Genomic DNA, 16,970 nt, shown 5'->3' on the forward strand with positions numbered 1-16,970 from the left:
GCACCTACAAACCAGGACTCACATACCAGGCTGCACTTCTCTGATGCTCTATTATATACAAATCATGTGTATTCTAAATTACTTTCTAAGACTTCTAGATGAATATACTTTCAGACAGTTTTCAAGCCTTTTGTTCATACTTATTTCAGATCAAAAATCAACTCTAATGAACTTGAATGGTGTGATTCCTCTCTGATAGTTTGTTGCATTTGAAACCATTAAACAAAACAATATGAGATAATTCAAAAGTTCAAGAGTTTCACTATTCACTTCTTCTAGGGAGTCAACAAACACAAAAATTCAGTCTTAAACGTTTCTGAAATTAAAACAATTATTCAATATCATCTTCACATCCAGTGTCTAAGTTTAACCATGATGATAGTGACACTGACAAACACACACATAAACACACGCACGCACGCACACACACGCACGCACGCACGCACGCACGCACACACACACACACACACACACACACACACACACACACACACACACACACCCACACACACCCACACACACCCACACACACACACACACACACACAGAGACCAGTACTGTAGGATTCTTCACGGTGATGCAGGGCGTCGTGGCTCTCAGGGCTCCGCTCACTCCGTGGTAATATTTAAAACAGATCTTAGTCTCGGCTGCAGAGAAAGCAGCAAAGAGTTATTGGGATGTGCGATCCTGCAGAGTGCATGTAGAATACACTTCATGAGTTTGAGGATGAATATATTTCATGAGATGTTGTGATCAGCGTATGGGAATCTTTAAAGAAGGGGTATGATACTGTTCCACGTTTCTCATACTTATTGTTATAATGCTGGACAAACATAATTATTATGACAAAGTTTAAGATCAGTAGTTAAAACATGTGTCGGAGAAATCTCAGTCTTCAGAGCTCAGTCTGCAGTCTGCTCTCAACACAAGGTATCAGGCAGTTTTTTCTTCCATAGTGATTTTGTGACATCACAAAGTCACAGAACTCCTTATATGGTCATATGCCTCAGACACAGCTGAACAAGGAAGCACCCATGTACCCAGTGTTCCAGAGTGCTGGCCAATCAGTGGATAGTGGGCTTTTGGGGAGAGGGGCCTTAAAGAGACAGTACCTATTATTGCCCATGTCAAACAGAGGCTGAACTTAGGGTTTTCACAGAATAATAAGGGTTTTAATTTTAAATCATGCAACACTACTACAGAGGCTCCACAGAGATAACATATTAAAGTTGTAATGTTTATAATATGGCCACTTTAATATTGTTTTACCTTTATTACAGTAATACATAAAAAATCTTAGTTATTTAAAGGGTAAAAGGAAGTTGTGTTTTTCGCAGCTTGGTTCACTTACGCTCCATAAAATAGGCCCCGGGCTCCAGCCTCCAGACGATCTGACCCTTCTGGGTGCCATTCACTCCTCGGTTTTTACAGTCCCAAACGTTTGACGGATTGGTTTCATCTGCAGAGGAGAATAAATGTTAGTTAGACCGCAGTGTGTGTTGACTTTGTCTTGAGAAAAATGGCGCACTTGCTGTGTTGACATTCCTCCTGATTCAAACCAAAGAATGTTAAATGACACAACAGGAGACAATTGTATAAGTTCTGGGTCCCTCTCTTGCTACAACAAACTAAAAAAAGCTGCATCTGCTCATTCTATTAGTATGTTTAGTCTGCAGACTCTGTCTTTCAAAACACATGTTTGCCTTTAATCAGTGAAATCCATTCCCAAAATAGCCTCCACTCAACCTCTAACCAGAAGGACAAACACCAAACTTCCTCTGAGTTAAAAACATGGAGGGGGAATTCCGCTGTACATAGCACTTTTGCACACAGATTAATGAAGCACCAAACTCAGCTGACTGGAAAGGGAGGAGTGTGTGTGTGCAGAATATGTGTGTGCATAAGCAAGCCTGTGTGTGTGTGTCTGTGTATGTTTGAAGGGGAGGGCAAGTTGCTTATCATTGAATGTCTGCTTAGTCGAGGATAGTGGTAGCCCCTCTGGGATTTAAGACCCTGGTGCAGGTAATGAAGTCCTGGAGGCCTTATGATCGATATGAAGTGACCTGACGCCCGGCTCAGCACTTGCAGTCTACGCTATCTCTTTCTCCTAAACAGCAGTTTCACCTACAAGGTAAAGGTTAAGAAGACGCAGTCAACAAACAAGACCAGTGGGGCCTTGGAGGGTGGCAGAAACACAACAAAATCATTTGGAAAACACGTTTGAAAACTCTTCAACCTTTAATGTTTTGTTTTTTTCATGAAATAATGGCATGATGTGTCCAGAATATCCAGCAATCTGTTTTACTGCAGGTTTGTGTGACCTCTTAGAAGTCAAGCACATTCATTGTGTTCAGAAATCCATTATCCATTACTAACACAATACATCATGCTGCACAGCTCACTGACTGCAATTTTCCTCTAAATGACACTGTTTTAGACCGGCTATTATCTGGTGTGAAGAGACAACTTTGAGTTTCTGCTTCACTGTAAAATGCAATCTATCCGAAGTGACAGGGAGAAAAGAAACTTACATTGTGAAGGCAACAACCATAGACACATCTCTATATGATCTGTTTTGGGGGCTCAAACAACACTGGTTGTGCTGTTCAACAATAATTTAGGGAAATGGTAAATAGACTTGAGCTTGTATATTTCTTTTCTAGTCTTCTGACTACTCAAAGCGCTTTTACATCGCAAGTCACACCTACATATTCACACACTGATGGTTGCTATGTAGTGAGACCAGAATCTGAACAGATCAGAAGTAACTAATCCCATTTATACACCCGCACAAAGCAGCGGCAGCAACTTGGTGTTGAGTGTCTTGCCCAAGGACATGTTCCTGCAGGAGCTGAGGATTGAACCCCCAGCCTACCAGTTGAGAGATGACCAACTCTACCACTGAGCCACAGCCGCCCACAAGGGCTGTTGTAATGTTCTAAATATATCCTGAAACACATGGAAGTGCTGGACATGTAACAAGAAGTCTTTCACATTATTACATAAAAACAAAAACAAACAAAAGTCAAAAGCGTCTCATTGTTCCATAAGTTGAAAATCCCAGTGATATACGAGCAAGACAAAGAGTAAGAAATCCAGCCTTTTGTCATATGAATGGGCCTTTAGTCCATTATCAGAGCGAGTCTCAAGTCTCAAGTTTTTACAAAATTAATGAATGCAATTTCAAACAGCCCAAAGTGACATCTACAAAACTTCAAAACTTCAAAAGTTGTCAAAAATGTAATAATTAACAATCTGGAAATGGAAAATCTTGAGACAGATCATGAAGAGGACGTGGTCAAAATTTGTTGCTCTAATTGTTTTTTCTTCAGTGTTCTTGATGATAATATCCAGAGCTCTTCTCTACACTTATTTTTCTGCCTTAACTCTGTTGCTGAACTATTTGTGAAACCTGCATGCCTTCGGGAGACGAGCTGTCTTGACCTGCGCGACCTTAAAGCCGTTCAGCTGATCCAAGTGTTTTATTATTGAGGGATGAGAGTAGCCAGGTAGAGTCCAACTCTGAGTCAATACTGCAACAGGAGCTGTTGACTCAACATGTAACAGCTCTGCCTCGGTATACAATAACATACACACCATCACAAAGCGTGCACAGCTCTCAGCTGAATGTGGGGTGGTCTCCAATAAAGTCCAGCTAATCCTGCTGAGAGACAGAATTTGACAGGGAGAAATACATTGAGCTGTGTGCTGAGGAAGGCTATCAGGCTCAAACCTTCAGGTGGATCTGTCCATCCTGGTGAAAAGTAATACAGGAGAAATACTGATCAACGAGCACCTGTGTTGTTAATCTCTGATTGCTTCCTGTTCTACACATATGACCACGAGCTGATGTTATCTCTGAGCTCACTGCTGATCCAGCTGTTTGCTGAATGAAGTAGTTGCTCTGAACTTAAGGATTAAAAATGAGTAATTAAATATTTCAGAATCTATAATAAATATCACATCAAATATAATAGTTTGGTTTGTTTGGTGCTTTTTCAAAACACAGAGCTATGCATATCATTGACCCTTCAGCCCTAAAATAGAAGAACAAATCAAAATACATGCGATGAACTAGTGACATGCATTTAGCTGCAGAGTTGATGTAAGAGAGACTGGTCAGGCCTTTACTTGACACCTCACTTCAACTTGAAAGCAAAATCAAGTCTGAAGTTCTGCACTTTTAAAGTCTCAGCATATTCAAATTAACATCAACAGGAGGGCTTTGCATTGTAGTGTTTATTCTAAGGACTGCATTTCAGGTCTGCAGTAACAATATCAACAAGGCTTTAACAGAAAGTGTATTCATCGTTCAGAATTTTCACCGAAAAAACTCAGATCTTGATTTGCAATCTGCTAAATTTGAACCTTTCCTTTAAGATCTGAGTCTTGGCTCATATTTATCTTGAATCTTGAGATTATACCTGCACCTAGAGAAAAGTTTAAATCAGCTTCACCAGCAACAGAAAAAATCATCTCACCAATGTGGTAGAGTCCAATCCAGTCTGTAGCGTCCACCTCCTCTTTGATATCCCAGGATATGACGAGGTTCTGGCCACGGTTCAACGTGTACTCCAAAGTGGACGCCGTTAGCGAAGACCGGCTGTGGGAGGTCACGAGATCCGTGTCGCTGTTAGCTCGTGGTAGGCCGATAGGACTGCTGACCATAGAAACGGTGTCCACAGCAGCTCCGCCCCTCTCTGCAAGAGTTCGAAGGTTTTCTGGACTCAGTGTATGCCGGAGATGGGGGCTGCGCCTTCGAGGCGCTGACAGGTGTTCACGGCCCCCGACTGCAAGGTTAGGAGGATTGTGAGAACGGGTCCTTGGAGGTAGGACTGCTGTGGCCAGGGAAGGACGCATGGTGAACTGTTGGTAAAAGGGCAGCAACCAGGAGTAAAAACGGCTACTGAGAAGGCCCAAAACAGGCCGAGATGAGTCGGAGCTTCTTACGACTCGGGCTGCTGCGTCGACTCAGCTGAAATCCTCATGTTTGAAGAGCGTTTGGCCGTGACAGGAACCATACAGGAGACTTAGAGATGATGTGTTGATTCCTTTGACACGAAAGCTCCACTTATCGTCTCTTTCGGTCTTTGCATCGTTACAAAACTGACCACGCTCATTTCATGTTCTCCAATGGCACTGAGGGACCTGAAGAGACACAGACAGGGAAGAAAGAGATTCATTATGAGGTAAAAAAAACGCTCCAACAAAAGAGAAGAAAGGATTTCTAGCTGTTTGTTGCAACCAACCAAGGACTGAACACCCCTTGGTCATTGGTGAAGTTGTTTACTGTAAAAACCTGTTACCAAAGTAAATATCCCAGCAGAACTATTTTCAATACTCCTCCCTGTCTTCCTCTGACAACTCTTCTACTGAAAGAGGAAATGGATGTGCATAATTCTTTCTATTTGAATTCTCATTGCCACTATTGTCATAATGGGAAGGAGTAAACATGTCACACATGCACTACATTCCTGAAAACTTCCAAACATGTTCCCTGTGGGCTGCATGTGTGAACACAATCTGTCACCCCGACAATATCTAGACTTCTTCCTCTTCCGAGAGAAGTCAGGGGGAACCAGTGTGTGAACACAGCAGTTTATATTCAGGAAACTCTAACATTTGAATCAACACAACCAATGAGAAATCTTTGGGATCTTTGTGAACATAATGAGGCTCTATACTCATATCCGCTTGCCAGTTTGTTCTTTTCCGCTCTTTGGTTGATAATGTGAATATGTTCAAACATGTAGCATTGATGTTAAGGTCATCATAGTGTCGTTAGCAATCTTGTGTATGTTGTAAACAGCTGCCAGGGGAAGACTGTCCTGAAATGTTCTAGAAGTGTTTAGAGCTGCATGTGTGAAAGGGACTTAAGTATTTATTATCCTCTGGTATGAAGAGACTTCACCACTCGGCAGAGGAGCGACCTTCATTTTGTCGTCAGTCATTTCCATGTAACTACTGGGAAATTAAATCTTCAAATAATCCTACAAACCTTTACACACACACACACACACACACACACACACACACACACACACACACACACACGATTTACACATATCTGAATCTGTGCTTCTATGGTTTCTGTCAGTATAGGCCGCCTCGGTAAAAGGAGACAGGCAGCTGCATCTGCCTCCCAGGAAACTCTTCAATCAGCAAATGCCAGTTTGGGAGCCGTCTGGGGAGCGCTGTCTCCATCAGAGCCATTTTGTTTTTAAAGGGAGGATGGCATGTGACTTCTGAGTCTTGCCAAAGGCAGCTGGTTTTTTAGACAGGCTGAGAAGAAGAGTTTTTTTGTGTGTGTGTGGGGGGGGGGGGGGGGTAATATTCAGCTAATATGTGCCTGTTCAGTCACTGGAAAACTGTGTGGGCTTTAGTCTGAGCTAAGCCCTGATATCTGTGGCATTTTAAGTGGGTATATGTCTCAAAAGCTGAGCTGTCCAGTGATGCTTTGAAACCATCGCTTCCTCTGCAGGGCTCAGTGTGTGGGCTGCACTGTATGCAACGCTGTATTTAATAAAAACATGTGGACTGTAAAGTTAGGAGCCTTCGAATAAGCACAACTGTGAAACTGCACGCCTGTCACTCAGGTTTGAAACACTCAACACATGTGACACTGACCTTTACATTTCCTTTGTATATTTTGATACTGAACTAATAGTTTTGAGATTGGTGCTTCATGTTCTATTGCTAAATAATAACTGACTCGGTCCAGGGTTCATTTTTTGTAATTCTAACAAACAGGGTCAAAGGATGATATCCAAGCCGATTCCTTAACAACAGAATACCACCCTCATATCAGTAAAGTAAAAATCACCAGCAGCCAGTTTGCTGAGCAACAAGAGAGGAAATGTAGGCAAAGAATCAGACAGCTATCCTGCTTAAATCTAACTCTTGTTACAAACTCTCTTTTGTAACATGCATGCACAAGAACTGTGGGACTGCGTGTCAGGATTTTAATCAAACTTGGGCCCAGATATTTTTAGCTTGTAACTGATTCGATTTTTTTTTTTTATTAATGTGTCATGAATAAATAATATGGCCGGCTTAAAATAGGCTTCAAAGACAGCATCATTCAGAAAAAGAGATCCAGAATCCAAAGTAGCATCAAAAATCCCAAATGCTGCATGAATAAACCATTGTTTCATTTTCCTCGAGGCTACTGAGACTAAAGCTGCCAACTAAGAAGAAAACTAAAACTAAAACAAAACTATCGTTTCATTCAGCTGTGGTGTTTTCACCTAAAACATCTCAGGTTTCTAAAGATATATTTCATGAACCAATGGGAATCTTAACCAAGCTGTAACCTCTGGTGTTGTACATGAAGCTATGCCACAAGAGCAAAAAGGTGCAGTTCCACTTGAGGTGAGCTGCCATAGCCCAGCCATTAACAACCATATGTAATTCCCAGAAATTGGCACAATGACCCATTGGTGTGCAGTCACCTTTAACTGGATTACTTTGATACTGAAGAAAATGTTTAAATACGATGATTCCGATGGAAGTCCTGGAGTTATTGGAAGCACATTTCTTCTCTGTTTTCTCTCTCTTGCTGATTTAAGGATATTTATCCAATACTCACTTTGGAGATTTTTATAGTACATTTTCAGTAGTGTAAATATTATTGTCTATATGATCAGACTTTTGGATTTAAAGGAGTGTCTTTGTTTGGTTAACTGGAGCAGATTATACAGGATTTAATGGTAAATGGTAAATGGACTTGAGCTTGTATAGCACTTTTCAAGCATTCTGACTACTCAAAGCACTTTTACACCGAAGGTCACACCTACACATTCACACACTGATGGTAGAGGCCACTGTGTAAAGTAACCATCAGAAGTTATTAATCCATTCATACACATTCACATGCCGCTGACAAAGCAGTGGGAGCGACTTGGGGTTAAGTGTCTTGCCCAAGGACACGTCGGACATGTTGCTGCAGGAGCTGGGGATCAAACCCCTGACTTTCCAACTGAGCCACAGCCGCCCCTCTTTTAATTAAATGTAATAACAACAATTGAGCTGTGCGTTGTAGGCACTGCTTCTGTTCACCTGTCCCTTTAACCTCACTATGTTCTCCATCCACAACTACACCAACTCACATCTGTCTGTACGTCATTCATCAAACTGACAAAAGGCTCAAATCTGAGGTCGAGGTAAATGCATCATATGGCACGCAAACTGCTTTTGGATGTCTACTTTGCTCTGTCATGTCATCCATCTTTCCCATCTTCTTCTGCCTTCAGTCTGGTTTGTAATCTAGTGACGTATCAATGTGAAGATAACAAGTAGAAGTAGTAGTAGTGTGTGTTTGACTGTGGAAAATCTTCCCCACGCACAGATTGGTAAATAATTTCCAAAGCAATTTCAAGGCAGTCTGGGTGTATGAAAAATTGTCCAATACACGGTGTACACTGCTCCTGAGCTTCTGAATCAATCCACTTTGCATTTTGAACCGACTGAACAGAAATGATGAACCGGCCCCGGAGCTGATGTATGTGGATTGGCTGTGTTTCCATATAAGCCAGGCCTGATATTGAAATAAAATCTGCTGCATTTGACATGGGGAAAGCCTGGACGCCCCTGACTCGACAAGATTACCAGAGCGTGGCTTCATCACAGACACACACACACACACACACACACACACACACACACACACACACACACACACACACACACACACACACACACACACACACACACACACACACACACACACACACACACACACACACACACACTGCATACAGGGGATTTATGACGGAATAAAACCTTCATCACAGATGCAGGAATACGTAAATCCTGCTCACGTGTGTTCATGTTGCAGCAGAAGGGAGGGGCACATTAACCATCAGAAAAACAAACAGAGGTAAATGTGTGTTAAACTGCTGAGATGTTATATAATTGTGTGGCCCATGCAACCCTCCTCATGTGTGCCATGCCTTAAGCATTGTAAACATTAACTCTAAACCTGCTGTGCAGCGGGGGGACGCTGCATCAGCTCGGCTCACATCAGAGTGGATGAAGAGTCTGTTGACCCGCTGCACGCAGCAGCACAGACCGAAACATGACCTCAGGGGAGGACACTGAACAATCTGGACTCGCCCAGCTCTTTTTCTTCTGAAATACTGCGTTTTCTTTTATAATCCTGACTCGACCGCCCTGCTCAGCTTTGACCTGATATGGGATTACTGATTGACTCTAGGCCTAAACTGACACAGATTAACAAGGTGTTACAGAAAGTAATTCAAAATGTATTTTGTGTTTCTACTTCTAACCACTAACATGCTGTTAAATTGGACACCTCAAGGCTTCATTCAATTGCGTAATTATTCAGGGGCGTGTCTGATCTGACAGGTGGGTGTGGCATAGCTGTGTGCCAGGAGGCTTCAGACCCACCTCAGCTCCTCCTCTTTGTCTGTTTCTGGATTTACAGAAAGTTAGGTTAATACAGCACTTCCAGTATGGTGATGGTTGAACCAATGGGCTATGCCACTGAGACTCCATGTTTTCTACGGTCTATGAGTGAATACTAAAAAGAGCCACATGTGCAGTGGAGGATCTGATGGAGTGTGGCAGAATGTGCTGGATTGCTGTGTAGCATTCCTGCAACAGGATGGCATCATGGAGGATCTGGAGATATTTGGGAAGTACAAATAACGCCGTCATTTGTGACAGCTGTGTGTTTTATAAATGTCGAGGCTGAATACGTCCGGCTTGCGTAGCGTCCCATGTGACAGGTGTGACTGACAGGCATCAGGGTAGCTGTAAGGCTGTACACCTCCCCTTACACACCTCATGCCAAGAAAAAAGATGTGCTGAATCTTCAAAATCACAGGCGCATGCACTGCTGTAAGCTGCACACACACACACACACACACACAGACAAACCCACACTGAGCATTATCATACACACATCACACACATACCGCAGTGGCAAATGTTTTTCTTTAACAACAGCTGGTTTGTGCTTCTTATGTTTCTGTTACCCCTGGAAACTCTTCATCTAGAGTTAATCCAAAACTTTTACGACTAATTTGAGTTGTTATTTTTAGAAACATTAATTTCTGCCACTAGGAGTCTCTCAATCTGAACAACAACAAAAGACAAAGTTTGTGATAAAGTTGTGATTCAGCATGGGATTCTGGGATAAAGTTGCATTCAAGTTATGTCATTGTATTATGTTGAAATAGCCCCAAATAAAGTCATGTACAAACCCTATTCACACAGGAACGCCTGATAACTTCCAGAACATTACAGGACAATCTCCCCCTGAAATCTTCCAGGGTGACCCTTTTCAAATATGTCCCTTACATCGGGTGATTTTCCCTGTCAGGACAGGTAGCTGCAGAAGCAACATATCCAAGCCGCCTGACAAAGCAACAAAGGCCTGTCCCATGATGACAGCTCATCAATGCTAAGTTTTCCTGAGCGTCTCCAAAGTATCAGCGAAAGAGTGGAACAGCACATACTGGCCATGCAGAAAGAGCATGAAGCCGCCTTACACTGTGTGGATGCTTTCATCATCCTGTTACAAGTTGCTTTAGGTTTTTGCTCCCCTTGCATGATAAAAGCGTCTGCAGCCCACCCACTCACTTGCGGCAAACTTCACATCACTTGCTGCTTTCTACATCGGCTCAGCCCGACTTCTTGCTCGGCCGTTTGTGTTTAACACACACTGCCAACCTGAAAAATCTAAAAGCTTTTTTTCCAGGAGGAGAGCGAGTGTGTGAAAGGAGCTATACGCGCATTCTCCCTCCTAAACCTGTGACGTATCAGCTGAGGGACGGGTAAATAAAATGCAGCATGATCTTTACTCGTTTTATTGAACCTCTGGGTTATAGTATTGTACAGAAAAGGGTGCACAAGCATAGGAAATGTATAAACCTATATGACGATACATAAATATATCCAGATGTAAATAGAAACGCAGTTTTGTAACGCACCAAAGTAACTTCCATGAGAAGAGTTTTCACTGAAGTTCACTTTCATCATTTTATTGTATAAATAAAACAAAATAAAAAGAAGAGTGATCAATAGTGAAAATAAGAATATGTGTTGTGAACTGTGGGTTCTGTGATGTCAGTGAAGGGATTCCTCATGCTCCTCACTCCCTTCCTCTCTGATCCTCTCTGGCCATGTGTGTGTGTTTGTGTGTGTGTGGTAATGTCAGCATTGGGACCCCTCTGTGCCCCTGTGGAGGTGACTGCTGCTCTTTACAGCCTGACAGAACGGGCACCTTGGGGAGCTGGCACTGAGGTCTTATTGTGCCTCACTGACACATGCGGTTAAGAACAAAGCACACAATCAGCGGCAAGAAGAATCACACACTGAAACAAATGCACCAAGGCTAATCAAAACCCCGTTCACATTCTTATCCAAGCCGCTTCAAACAGTTACTCTGACCCAGAACAGAAGATGTAAATAAACTCTCTCCACAAACTGACCATGAACCTAAAGGTCCATGAAGACTGCGGTGACCAGCATCACTGCAGTGAGGCCGCGCTGGACGTCGCAGCTCTGTGAGTCATTCTGAGACAACACAGACCACAGAGTTGGTGCCAGAGTGTTCCCACTTCCCAGAAAAAAAAAAGAGCAACCCCGTCCCGCTCGGGGTATTTTTCTAAACACATCGCCCTGGGTGTACATGTCTGGGATGAGTCACTCGTCAGGAGGCATCCCTCATGACAGGCCTCTGCCGGCCCAAAATAGCTTTTACGGCCGGAAAACTGATTGATATCGGCCTCTCCGAGTGAACAACGCCACCCTTTCTGTAAAGGGGAATGCGGATCTGTGTTTGATTTGTGGAAGGAATTCAACATAGCTTTCTTCACTTTTTTGTTTGTTTGTTGTCAATTAAGGGAGGAAACAACGCGATAAGAGACGCAAAAGACCTTCATGCTCTGATTAAATAAATCAAATTCACAAAAAATGACATAAAAATGTATTTTGTGCCTTTCTTTTGGGGAGGTAGGAGGTCACATTGGGGTCAGAGGAGCAGACAAGGGGACTCTGTCTAAATTACACAAATACATTGGCAATGTTTCAGTACCTAAACATTGCAAATAAACCTGTGCAATTTAGACACTTTGCAGGTGTTTGTTTGCAATTAATCTAAACCCCCCAAAAAAACCTGCAATATTGGGTTCCTAAGACTTTAATTTTTTAAGACTTTAGTATCATGACAAACCTAAACAGCCTTTGAGATGATGTCCAGTAACTTTTGGTGAATAAAGGACAGTCCTCAATATGAAAGAACTCTTATTCCTGATTCCTTGTCGCTCAGATTGTAATAGTTTTCCTTCTAATTGAAGCGGAGAGTTTGCATTGTAAGGCTCTTCTTAACCATAATACGAACATGTTCTTAACAAATATACACAGACCAAACACCAGGTGATGAGGTCATTTATTCCTCCTTCCTGTAACAGGTGTGCGAAACTTGCAAGGGAGTAAAGGAGAGCTCACTCAAGAGGTGTTTGTACTCACCCACACATCTTCAAGAAAAAAGGTCTTATCAGGTAACATGACCATAAAAACAAACTGTGTGGGTGGATGAGTCTGCAGCTTCAACAAACAGTCGACTCCTCAAAAGAAAGCCTCCATTTCTTCTCCCAAATCTAATCGAACAAACTATTGTATTACAGCAGTCCGGCATCTTTATCTTCTTTTGGAGAGTAGTGCAATGCTTTTGTTCTATCTATTAAACAATTGGTAACGGAGGATTTCTACATCTTTTTACCCACCTCCTTACTTTAGAGCATCAAGCTCAAGGGCTGGTAAATGTGGCCGTTAGTAGAATACAAAAAAAAACTTAAATTACTCTAATGGACACTTGAGGCTGCCTCCAAGAGCGAGACAATCCCCATCAGGTTCCTTATTTAAATGCCTAACTTTAAAGCTACAGTGTTTAGGAATTCGGAGTTGTGGCGCCTACTGAAGGTGTCTGAGTGAAACTGCACTGTCGTAAAACACAGTTTAGCCTCCCCCTGTGCTCCCCCTCACAGACAACGAGCATTTGTTGAAAAGTATTGGAGCGATGTTGTGGGAAGCCAACGACCCATGTGGACTGACGTGGTACTGTCATACTAGCAGATTTTATATGTAAAAATATGACTCTGCTAGCTTCTACAGTCCGTTGGATTAATTCTTTATTTGTATGCAAACATGAGACATATCGGGGGGGGGGGGAGGGGGGAGGGTAAAGCTGCTAAACATGAGACAACGATGACACTGACAGCAATACAGCCTAATTTTCGACGTGCTCTGTTGTGACTGACATCTGGAGGGATGTACACACTAACTGGCTGCCGTAAAGCTGTACACACTTCTCGAGAGAACCTCGGCCTGCTGCCAAACGTATATAGTGCTATAAGCAGGCGACCAGGGAGCTATGTGGACGCCTGTTGAAAGTTTTTGAACTGTTAGATCGACTGTTTTAAGGTGGAAACGTTCATTTTTGCTTTAATGTAGAATTACACATTAACAGCCAGCAAGTGCAAAAACTAGTTTTGCTCGTCAAAGCTTCTTTTTCCCAATCAGGACAATCTTTACATTCTTATATAACCCACCTGTTATAATTACATTACACCTTTAAAATATGCATATTTCAGTGTGTGTCGAGTTTGAGTGACAGGTGGATACTGCTAGAGTCTGCTAGATGTCACCTCCATTTATTTCAAGCCATTGAACTTCGCCTCACGGCCGTGTTTCTGTGTAACAGCCTTTTAGAGAATTTTCATGCAAACAGCGGACAAATCATTTGTCTTGCTGGTTTATTTTTCAATACTAAGTGGACTGGGCACGTTTTTCCAGTCACTGCGAGTCTAGTATTTTGGTAATATTTGATCTATAAGAAGCTATCAGTGAGGTCTCTGAACCTATATCGAGGCCTCTTAACAGATTAGTGCTAATAAAGTACCCAGTAATATTAAAAATACAACATGAATTTGTAACATTGTCAATCCCTTTCTGCTCCGTCCTCTCATCCATATCACATCTGACCAAAGATGGCAACAGCCAGAATGCTGAACTTGCTTTGAACCAGCAATCCTCAAAACAAATGGATGATACCACTGTGGCTACATATTTTTTTAATCTTCGATTTAGAGGCTATAGTGTCCAGTACAGGACAGCACTTTGGATTTCTTAACTTTTCTCTCACCCTGTAATCCATCAGTCCACAACCTCAAACTTCACACGCTGACTCATCAGAAACATCTGCAACAGGGATTAAAAGGCTCTGAGCAAAATCTACATCACAGGTTTACCATGTGACAAATTCTGTCATATAAAGATATTTGTAATGACCTACAGGGGGTCAACATGATTGCAAAAGTGTATCATGTTTTTGAAAGCTGTGCATGTTTGCAGTTTTGCAGAATTCAATCAACTCAAACCCCTTGGGGAGAAAAAAAAAAGTATCATTCATCTTAAAGCGGCATTTCTAAACGAAATTGCAGGAATAATATAAACATCATATCAACAAATCTCAATCATGAGTACAAAGTGATATTTTAAACTAAATGTCATGGGGCTGCTATGTGCTCCGAGTGGTAAACGGTCATGTGAGTGTAAACACACACACCTCTCTGGAATCTGACCATCACGTCTTGGAACCTGAAAGGAAACGTGAAGGTAACCCCCGCTCATGGCACCAATCACGTCAGCAAAATCACGTTACATAACAGTTGCTCTCCAACTTTAATCGTCTCGCGACACAATATGTTGCGCTGCGCCGAGGCCGCGCGCGCTGCCGCTTTGCGCACATGACAGAGCAGGCCATATAGGGACCGCACTGGCGGACTGTGCAGGTGTCATCGCTCGCTATTGGATTACTGTGGGAATTCCCTACGTCATTTTCTTTTAATGCATCTCTTGCACCAGACACATGCATGAAAACAAAAATCGATCAATTATCCCCCCCCCCTTCAGTGCAAAACCACAACAACATCAGACCGCGATACGCAGAAGGCGACGCTGCGGTTGTTAAATGACATATTCTGCTGCCCGAGCATCATCATCATCATCATCATCATCGTTATCGTTAAGAGCAGCACTGCTTGAAGCCATGAACACCTACACTTGTCCCTCCATTCCTGACTGCACTGTGTGTCAGAGCTTACCTTTGGCGCAGAGGTGCAGGATGGAAGACACGGTGTACGGATGATGACAGCGCTGCCACCAGCACCTGCTCAGTGGTTTCTGCGCGGGGATATCACGGTTTAGGTCGTTATCCCTGCAGTCCAAATGAGGAGAGACGGGCGGGGTGCCGCGCTAGCCCCCCCCCCCTCCTCCCTCCCTCCCTCCCTCCCTCTCAGATCCCGAGCCAGGGCAGCTTAGGCTCGAAGTCACGTATCGAGACGGTATCCCTGTGAATGCTGCGGCGCTGCAGAGACACCTCGGCCCTATTCGGCAGCAGCCTCCAGAGGTGTGCGCATAAACTCCGGCAGCAGCCTCCCTGCCACTCTGCTGCTGCTGCTGCTGCTGAGTCTTCAGGCGTGCAGCTCACACAGGCATCGCATCCTTATTTCTCCCTCTCTGCATCGCAATGTGCTGCAGTCAGTGCCGACGTCCTCCCACCAGCTCCGGTAAATGCACAAAATCTGACTGGGCAGAGAATGCCACCGCTGTCAATCCTTAAAAAAAAAGAAAAAAAGAAAGCAAAAGAAAAGCGAAGCCCAGGGGATGGCGCACTGTTTGGTTATTTGCAGTGGTGTATCACTCTTCTTGCTGGAGGCGAGGAGGGATTTGTTCTGAAGCTTGGAGAGCCCCGAGATGTAGTTTTTGCTGTTTGATAACATATATGTATTGCATATTAATGTGGGAAAACGCCAATGTGGGCGGAGAAAGAGGGAGAGAGAGAGAGAGAGAGAGAGGGAGAGAGAGATGAATGTTATCAACCTGTGGAGCAATAACACTGACTGCACAGATACAGATGAAGGCATTTCTTACACTTTATTGCTATTTTTGAGGAGGGCCTAGTGGTTTTCAATATTTTTCTTCTGATGCACTAAGTGCTACAATAACTTTGAACTACATTAGACAGACAGCCAATGTTTTCAGAATAACATTTAATGCACATGATCAATATGATGCATTTAACTATTCTTTCTTCCACCGAGGAGTAAACGACTGCAACAACAAAAATGTGTAATGCGTTCATGCAGCATTAATAATACATGGAAAGTATGATTAAGCATCACTCAAAAAGGATCTACTCTATATGAATACTTTAATTATCCTACAATAGGCTACTTTACTAAAGTAAATCAAACATTTTGAATAGATGGGTCTTACTGTTGAGTAGTATTCTTATTGCTTCGTTTTGCTGCTCATCCTCCTTATGATCTGAATGCTTCAGGTAGAGCTCCATCTTTCCACACATAAGACATGCGCAGGTGAATAAACATGCCTGTAGACAACATAACTATAGGCTAAAATAATATGACATTTTTGTACATGTGTATTAGTCAAAACACCAAATTAGGACCGCAGGGTTTCAGATGGATCAATTTCTGCCACATTGAAACGGTGGCTCCAGCTATAACACGATAAAGTAAACATGAGGACAGAGTACAAATACATTCATTCATCAGTGATGCAACTTCACACCTCCCACTGTCGCAGAGACAGTCAGGTGTCATCGGGGAAACGGCGCCCTCTGGTGGTTGATCGATGGAGGTGCAGGAGAAAATACATTGAATCAGTTGAGAAAAAAAAAAGTAATGGGCTGTTTTTAAAGTGGAATGAAATTAAAACAATCTCCATGTAATAACCAAAAGCTTGCTATTTTTTACATACTCATCTTTTGTACTACAAAGTGACAGAAACACAGCAAAACAAGTAATTATTAAGTATTTGGGAAAATTCAGTTACTTACCTGTTGTTTCATTACACTATTCTCCCACTTTTGTATCAGAAAATTATCTCCCACACACTAAAAGTTCAACTTTTTTTCATTT

At 42.6% G+C, this 16,970-nt stretch overlaps 1 protein-coding gene across 4 annotated transcripts in view; it reads right to left on the reverse strand.

The window, feature by feature from the left end:
- Nucleotides 1-15,282, reverse strand: part of hecw2a (HECT, C2 and WW domain containing E3 ubiquitin protein ligase 2a) — a 43,819-nt gene extending 28,537 nt beyond the window's left edge. For 3 of the 4 annotated variants that reach the window (XM_020633203.2, XM_020633201.2, XM_065962258.1), the window contains exons 1-4: nucleotides 15,132-15,282; nucleotides 4,482-5,148; nucleotides 1,352-1,459; nucleotides 553-647 (exon numbers count right to left, since the gene is read on the reverse strand). In XM_020633203.2, coding sequence (XP_020488859.2) covers nucleotides 553-647; nucleotides 1,352-1,459; nucleotides 4,482-4,860 — 582 coding nt within the window. In that variant the 5' untranslated portion in view covers nucleotides 4,861-5,148; nucleotides 15,132-15,282. The remainder of the gene's footprint in view (nucleotides 1-552; nucleotides 648-1,351; nucleotides 1,460-4,481; nucleotides 5,149-15,131) is intronic. The other variant, XM_020633202.2, reaches the window with a different exon arrangement.
- Between the last annotated feature and the right edge of the window lie 1,688 nt (nucleotides 15,283-16,970).

Source organism: Labrus bergylta, chromosome 13 (assembly GCF_963930695.1).
Source record: "Labrus bergylta chromosome 13, fLabBer1.1, whole genome shotgun sequence".
NCBI classification, from domain to species: Eukaryota; Metazoa; Chordata; class Actinopteri; order Labriformes; family Labridae; genus Labrus; species Labrus bergylta.